Raw genomic sequence first — 8,328 nt, 5'->3', positions numbered from 1 at the left:
AGAGAGAGAGAGAGAGCACTGAAAGAAAAAAATGTGTTTTCTTGTTTATTTTTTTCTCTTATAGAGAGAGACCTTCTATGGCTCTGGTTCTTTGGGAACCACCAAATAGACATCTCCGTATCCTACCAACGAGAGATACTCCAACGCCAATTCCGAATACATCTGACGACAATAATAACAACAATAATGTTACTATTCCCGATCTAAATAACATATTATCCAGTGCCAGATCAGCATTCGAGCCAATGGAGTTATGAGACTCTTTTTAGTACTGCATATTTTATCTCCAAATATGTTGAAAACGAAAAAGAAATATAAATATTGTACTTTAAATTGGAAAAAGATTTCAATAATCTGCAAAATGTAAACTAGAGTAGGATAAAGGATAAAATGTGTTTGCAGTTTCTCCTACTGTATAATAATCATTTGAGTGATGCATCTGAGTGAGTTTGAAACACATCTCTATTATTTTCATTTGATAATTATGAATTTCACATCATCTTAATATGTCTTATTATAATTTCGCTATTTAAGGTTCCTGAATAGTCACTACAGTCATATTGAATTGTGACGTCAAAAATGACATGTTAATTTTTGTTACGTGCCATTTATAAATAAATCAACTATTTGGATAAAAAAAAACTATTTGGATAAAACAAATGATATCGCTTTAAAATAATAATATATAAAAATGGAAATGAAAAAAACTATATTTATCTCTCTCCAGACAGTCAGTAAAAAGTGATAAAAGGCATGTGAAAGCATGGTGGAATAAGAAAGGTAAGCTATTGCGTAATGACAAAAAAAGAATGAGGGACACAAAATGACAACTAATCTTTGGATCTCAATGAAGCGCGCAAATTTCAAACGCACATAATGCTGAGCAGAAATTAAATGATTGGAGTCCAATGTGATTGGCTGTTAGCTTCCCATTATTTTTAGGCTACTGTGTATCCATGGGAATAGCTTACCTTTCTTATTCCATGCGTGAAAGTGAAAATAGACTACGTATGTGTATTGAGTAAAAGCACTTTCACATGTCTTTTATCACTTTTTATTTACGATTATTTACTGTTAGGAATAAGGATAGCTTTTGTCCATTTTTACAATTATTTTAAAATAATCTCAGCATTTTGTTTTATCCAACTCGTCTTTATTTACAAATGGCATATAAAATTAACATGTCATTTCTCGCTTTTGACATTACAATTCTATATGACTGTAACTATTCAAGAGCCTTAAATATAGCATGTGTTTCATTATATATGTATTCTTTATTGTATATTATTTTGTTACAATTTCTTATTTATATCATTTATGTAATTAATATATTAGAAATTATATATTAGAAATTATTATTATAAAATGATTATGAAAAAAATTATTATTATGAAGAAATATGTATATTGGGTTCGAATATTTTCTTTATTCGAAAATCGATTTTTTTTCTAATAGCACAAACATAAAATAAAAATACCTTTTGCATTTTGTCTTTTATATCCATACATTGACTTTTATTATATACAGTAAATGTTAGTAATAAAAAAATATGCAAAAAAAATCTTAATTTAAAGAAAAATCGATGATTGAATAAAGATTCTTAGAATAGAAGAAATTAGTTAAATATTAATAATTTTTTTTTCAGTTTGTGTTTTGCATGTAGTATTGAGAATGAAAGATAAGATTATGTATAAAGCGAGATAATATAAATGATAACACATAATGAGCGTTTATTATGAATGATTGGTATAAAATGATACATGTATGTATTAGTTTTGCATTAAATTACGATTATGATAATAAAATTGCATCAGAGTTTTAATATCTTTATCTAATATCAGAATAAAAAAATTATTGTCAGTTCACATTTATTAATTACTTTATTTCTTAAGCTTTATAAAATATTTCTTAAGCTTTACAAAATCTAGATAAATGCCTTATTTTTGATAATTATTAATTATTATTCATTGAAAAAATATATTTGTATAGTTTAAGATTAGTTTTAGATTAATTTTTGCCAATAAGTAATGAGTTCTAAATATTAGAATCAGATTCTTTTTTGTTAAAATTTGATTTGATTTTTTTTTATCAATTTATAGTAGTATTAGACCAGTAAAAATATCTAAAGAAATATATTTAATAACACAGTCTCCTGATATTATCTACATTTTTTCTAACGTTTGATTATATTTTGATTGTTGGTTTAAAACTTTTAAAAATACACGAATTTCAATAATTATATAGAAATATGCTCGCCCTAATATGTTTATTAATAACTTTATTTCAGAAAAAATATGTGAAAAAAGGAAAAAAACATAGGATCAGAATGTGGGATCTTCAGCATACTAATTTCGCACCTTATGCACACAATCACAATTCTGAAATTCTTACTGTATTTATAAACGCAGTATTTATAACTCCCATTAAAAAATCGTAAATAATTAATATCTCACAAATTACTGCATTTTGAAATCATTTGTGCTATTATACATTAATGGGAAAGATATATGATTACTAAAATTTATTAAAACTTATATGTTATCTCGAATGCCCTTATACACCGAGCGGTCAATCGCTCGAGAAAATATTTTTTTCGGTCTTCGGTCGTTTCTACTAAGCGCAACAGATCAAAAGAGGGTTTTTTTCAACAAGTTGTCTTATGCTATTTAGTTCGTTCTCGGCACACCGAAAGTGAAAATTGTTAGTGCCATTAAGACAAGGAAATTTATTATCTTTCTTTGTTCAATTCAATGCGAAGAATTTCTCTCTGATTAGCTGTAGCAGAATGTGCAATTTTGATGATCTAAGTTATGCTTATTTTTCTTCTTGAAAAAATATTATTTCTTTATGGAAGTTAGAATTTCTTTTTTATATTACTAGGAAGGCTCGTACAGAGCCGATTTTGTAAATTGATTTTTGAAAATTTTTATTAACAAGATCATATACACCTCAATTGCACAATAGTACATATCGAGTCAGATATCAGAACAAATTATTTTATTTTTCTCTTTTTACAAAAAATCGCTTTGTATGAATCTTCAGGAGCCTTTCTTGATTATCACAATTAAAACGTGATCATCCAGTATTTTTAACCGTAATTTCGATATAAAAAAATTTATCTTCGACTAGAGATCTCTCCTGTCGACTCTTAAATTGTAATTCAGACTCTTGTACGTTCTTTTTCTTCTATTGGTCTATCTTCTGTTAAAATTTTCCTGAATTCTTTAGGATCCTGCAATGATTCTCCATTGATCGCAGTTATGACCTTGTCGCTATCCAATATCGTCACATGGTTGCCTTCAACATAATGTATATTTACCTTGTCGCGCGTGATCTGAAAAATTTTATTCCTGTTATTAGACATCGATTATGAGAAATTGAAATCGAATATTCGTAAAAAATATACAGAGACATATTACCTTGTGTAAACCATAATCTTCTTCGATCATATCGACAAATGATTTTGTGGATCTCAAAAGTGTTATAGACGATCGTATCCATCCCAAGGATGACCAGTCGTACTTTCGAAGAGCGAGAATGTGCATATAAATATTTGTATACAATTTTTTCTGCGTTTTGGTAAGCGATATTTTGTCAGGAACGTGCGAAAAGAAAACATTTAATTTTTCTTCCCAGGTTGTACATTTCTCAAGATCTAAAAGTAGCTGCAAAAGAAAAATAAATGGGATATTGACAATAGAAGATCGTGACAATAAAATAGTATTTTAGTAACCGTTAATAAAATCTACCTTTCCGCTTGAAGCTGATTGTACAGTATCCATGATAGAAAGCAAGATATTATTTTGAAGTTCTTCTTCTGTAGTAGCTGGAAGGAATTGCTCTAATATTGTTTTCAATAGCTCAGGAGCACCGTCAATCAGTACTAGTCGACCACATAAACCATGTTTTTCCAATCGTTTCACTAATTCGAGAGCAATTAACGAACCATACGAATATCCGACTATGGCAAAACCTCTTTGCTCTTCTGCTTTTGGCAAGATATACTGAAAATACCAATTAAACGTGTGTCAGGCTGCGTAAAGGTAAATATCTTTCAGAAAGAATTCGTAAAAAAGAAATATTGAATGAATATCTCATTTTATTTATCATTTATATTCTTCCCTGTATACGTACTGGTAAAAGATGATCGGCGTATTCTGGTATAGACATAGTATTCACCAATCCATATTGCAAAGCCGTTGCGAAAGGTCTGATCTTTGATGCTAATGGATTAAATATTTGTCCGCAACCATGTATACTCGGCAAGAGGAACACTTTTATTTTGCGCGGATCCATCTTAGTTTGTAATTCTATACAGGTCTCAGTAGGCAAATCTACGTTATATAAAATCTGAAGCATTAATTGTATGTCAGATAGTTCGATTGTCTGTTCATTGGTTTCTGATTTCTGTGCTTTCTGTCGTTCCAAATCCTTATCGCGCATCTCCACTAATTTAGCGAAGTTTAGATTGCGAATATCTTGTGCGGTGAGAAAGATCTCGTATTCACGTTCTAGTGTTTGTTTAATCTCTATGGTCATCATTGAATCCATACCGAGTTCGACTAATGATATGTTCTGATCCACAGTCTTATCTTTCATATCTGCAAGAGTATATCAAGAGATGTAAATTAAATTTGATTATCGATACCTATATTTGTAAACAATGACACAGCATATTAATAATCTTATTTGGAACAATCTTCGTTAATTTTTTAAGATGTGCATATGTTTGGTGGAAACAATAAATAAATAATAAAATATGATTTTTATTCTAAAAATAAAATATTAATTCAATCAATATGCTTAAACAGATTTAAAACCAAAACTAATATCCTCATCTGCATAATACATATAAACTATAGATTCCTCTTTTTTATTTTCTTCTAGGAAATTATTTTAAAATAACAATCTTACTCATTATATTTGTCACGAACTCTACAATGTCGGTTCCATAAGCACCTACACGCTTCTCTGCTACCACTATGCTAGATACCACTGGGCGATTCTGCAACAAGAAGATCTCCAACTTTTTAAGGCAGGAAGATATCATTTGCTGCAAAGTACCGCCAATGACGAGTTCCTTATTGTTGTCATGCCATTCAGCAACAAGACCAACTTCTCCTATCGCGCCCCATTGAATAGCCAGTCCTGGTAGACCGTTCGCTGCTCTACGTTCACAAATTCTCTCCATTATAGAGTTCGCCATACCATAATTCGTTTGTCCAGCATTCCCTCTCCCGCAAGAAATCGAGGAGAAAACTACAAACTGCTGAAGTTGCGGGCACAACTTTCTGGATAATTCGTCTAGCATCTTCGTGGCCCAAGCTTTCGCTCTGAAAGACTCCTCGAATAATTCCGATGTTTGATTCTTACAGATGCGATCCTTCAGCACCACGGCAAGATTAAAGATGGCGTCCACTGGGCCCTGTTTCTCTGCAGAATTTAATATAAATTCACAATCCTTACGATTCGAAGCATCTGCTCCTGTGATGATAAGCACGTTCACGCCATAAGATTTCCATAACTCGACTTTCATGCGTTGATAACCATTTTTTATTCCCGTTCTTGATGTCAACACTATATTTTTGGCACCTCGGAGTATCAACCAATCGGCTAATTCTAATCCGAAACTACCCAGTCCACCCAGAATAAGGTAGGTTTTATTACTGTCGCAGTAATATTGTGGATCAGCAAGAATAGATTTCTTTTCGAGAATCTTTTTCTCATCACAAATTTTCAAAAGTATCTATAAAAGACAACATAGTTTTATTAATTTTCTTTTAATTTTTCGCAGATTTTTACTTTAACAGTAAATTTAAATTTGATCTTTTAAAATTTGAAAACATGTTAAGTGACTATAATAATATATAGAATAATAATATATAGAATATATATATAACTGATAGTTGATGATAGATAGTGTTTGATTGTGTATAATTAGTATTTTCGGTAAATAAAATATTAACATAATATTACAGACAAACTATTAACTAGATTTATATTAAGCTTGCATTCTCTAGCTTAATACAAATCAAAATTATAGGATATCAGCAGAATAGAGTGTATCATTTAAACGATAAAACAGCAAATTCTGTATTTGATTTTTGCTTAATCGATCTACTATTATGTTCTTCAGAAGATTCTGTTATATTTCTACTGGCATTTTGTAAAAAATATTTTCTAATTATATGTTTTGATTAAAATATTTTTTAATTATATCTATTCTTTAACTTTAATTACATATAATTATGTACATTTTTATGTAATTATATTATATCAAAATGTTGATAGAATTTGATGAAATTATATTATATCAAAATATTAAAAGAATTTGATGAAATTATATATAATATCCTGGTTGCAGTCGATTTGAATGTTCATGCGCTTTAATTATCATTTTGTCTTTATCGTTCATTAGACGTTCATTAAAATAAGAATAGAAGTACTGAAAAGAAGTGCTGAAGCGTTCAAATCGACCGCAATGCCTATTAATTTTTTTTTACCTTGCCTATATGCTTTCCAGTCGTCATATATCTGAAGGCCGTTTCCAATTCATCTTTTTCAAAAACTTTTCTAACAAGTGGTTTAATCGCTCCATTTTTTAGACCCTCGTTTAACAAATTATACAACTGCATCTTTTCTTCTTCTAACTTTTCGTCTTTCGATTCAAACGAAGGGAAAATCAAATTATCAAGCATAATTCCATGGAAACTGACTTCTTTCAAGAAGATTATCATTCCTAAGGAATTGTTTGTAATAAGATCAATTTTGCCGATTTCTAGGAAACGACCTCCTATCGCCAGACAACGAACTGAAGCTTGAAGCTTCTCTTCGGTTAATGAATTTAAAACGATATCCACTCCTTGGCCATTGGTTTTTTGAAGTATTATCTGCTCAAAGTTGATGTTATGCGAATTGCAAATATGATCATCCGGAATTGACGGGAACATCTCGCGAATGAATTTGCGTTTTTCAGGTGTTCCCACAGTAGTAAACACCTCACAGCCTTCGTGAAGAGCTAGATGTATCGCTGCCTGGCCAATGCCACCAGTACCGGAATGAATGAGCACCTTGTCACCTTTCTTCATCTCACCACGTTGATAGAGTGCCAAATAACATGTTGCATATACGGATGGCACAGTAGCCGCGTCTTCCAACGACCAATTGTCAGGCACATACCACAACAATTCGTTCGATTTAACGAAGTTTGTTATACCTCTGAAAATATATATTGATCATAAAAACTTCAATTTGTAAGATGTCTTAGAATACTTAGATGATATACATACTCTACTGAAAAAAATCATGTCACACAGTTGCATGATAAAATCATAAAACATGTAAATCACATAACGAATTGTTCCAAATCAGTACGTGAGTTTTTAAAATTACGTAATTTGAAAATCACATGATAATATGTCCTTTTTTCTTCTATTTCTATCATTCAATTCTTTAAAATTCGATAATTATAAAATTATATGATGGATGAAATTATTTCTAATATTATATGATTTTCCAAATTACATCATTTAAAAAAAAATCACGTACTGATTTGGAATAATTGTTACGTGATTTACATGTTTTAATTACGTGATTTCATCATGTAACGTTGTGACATAATTTTTTTCATTAGGGCATATTTTAGAGAAGATATTATATAATGGTAATTAATCTATTAATGATTACTAATATAAATTAATAATTAAAGCTTATACAGAACGAAATAATAAAAAATTTTAAAAGATTTCATATTACAATAGATACGTTAATCAACTTTTGAAAATATGTTAAAACTTAATACTTTTATGTTTCATGTTAGTATCGTATCTTTTTTAAAGAAAGTGTAAATGACTTTCAATATAGTTTATAAATATAAAAACGAAGATTACTTTGCGCAAAGACCCATCACACGACGACCAGCGGTATCGATACCAGCATACTCATAGCCGATCGGATACTCGTTGATTGGATCATGAAGTTTAGTTGCATCCAAAACGAGTTTTCCTGTGGTAATCATGACATCTCTAAAATTGAGAGCTGAGTACACTACATGGATCAGATTCTTTTGATTGGTATCAGGACGTATTCTGTCCTCAATCCAACGAAGCGAGCTTAAGTCCCCAGGTACCTATTTTCCACAGACATATATTACACAAAAATGTAAAATAATTATATTATATAACTGTATAGTTAAAAGTAATTATATTAGGTGGGAAAAAGTTCGTGGCGTTTTTTAATGCCATCTAACGGGAAAAACACCACTAATATTAATAATAATGTAAATATACGTGTATATATATATATATATATATATATATATATATATAG

At 30.0% G+C, this 8,328-nt stretch overlaps 1 protein-coding gene across 1 annotated transcript in view; it reads right to left on the bottom strand.

Annotated features, from left to right (window-relative positions):
• Window positions 1-2,912: 2,912 nt before the first annotated feature.
• The window catches only part of LOC105626385 (fatty acid synthase), a 24,624-nt gene continuing 19,208 nt past the window's right edge, over window positions 2,913-8,328 (bottom strand). Inside the window, exons 13-19 of the mRNA XM_012207686.1 lie at window positions 7,890-8,128; window positions 6,504-7,218; window positions 4,915-5,746; window positions 4,135-4,601; window positions 3,750-4,004; window positions 3,420-3,665; window positions 2,913-3,334 (exon numbers count right to left, since the gene is read on the bottom strand). Of these exons, the coding sequence (XP_012063076.1) occupies window positions 3,161-3,334; window positions 3,420-3,665; window positions 3,750-4,004; window positions 4,135-4,601; window positions 4,915-5,746; window positions 6,504-7,218; window positions 7,890-8,128 (2,928 nt within the window). The 3' untranslated portion in view covers window positions 2,913-3,160. The remainder of the gene's footprint in view (window positions 3,335-3,419; window positions 3,666-3,749; window positions 4,005-4,134; window positions 4,602-4,914; window positions 5,747-6,503; window positions 7,219-7,889; window positions 8,129-8,328) is intronic.

The sequence above is a fragment of the Atta cephalotes genome (genome assembly GCF_000143395.1).
Source record: "Atta cephalotes unplaced genomic scaffold scaffold00005, whole genome shotgun sequence".
NCBI lineage: Eukaryota > Metazoa > Arthropoda > Insecta > Hymenoptera > Formicidae > Atta > Atta cephalotes.
The sequence above is the reverse complement of the archived record's forward strand: the minus strand, read 5'-3'. Positions and strand labels throughout refer to the sequence as shown.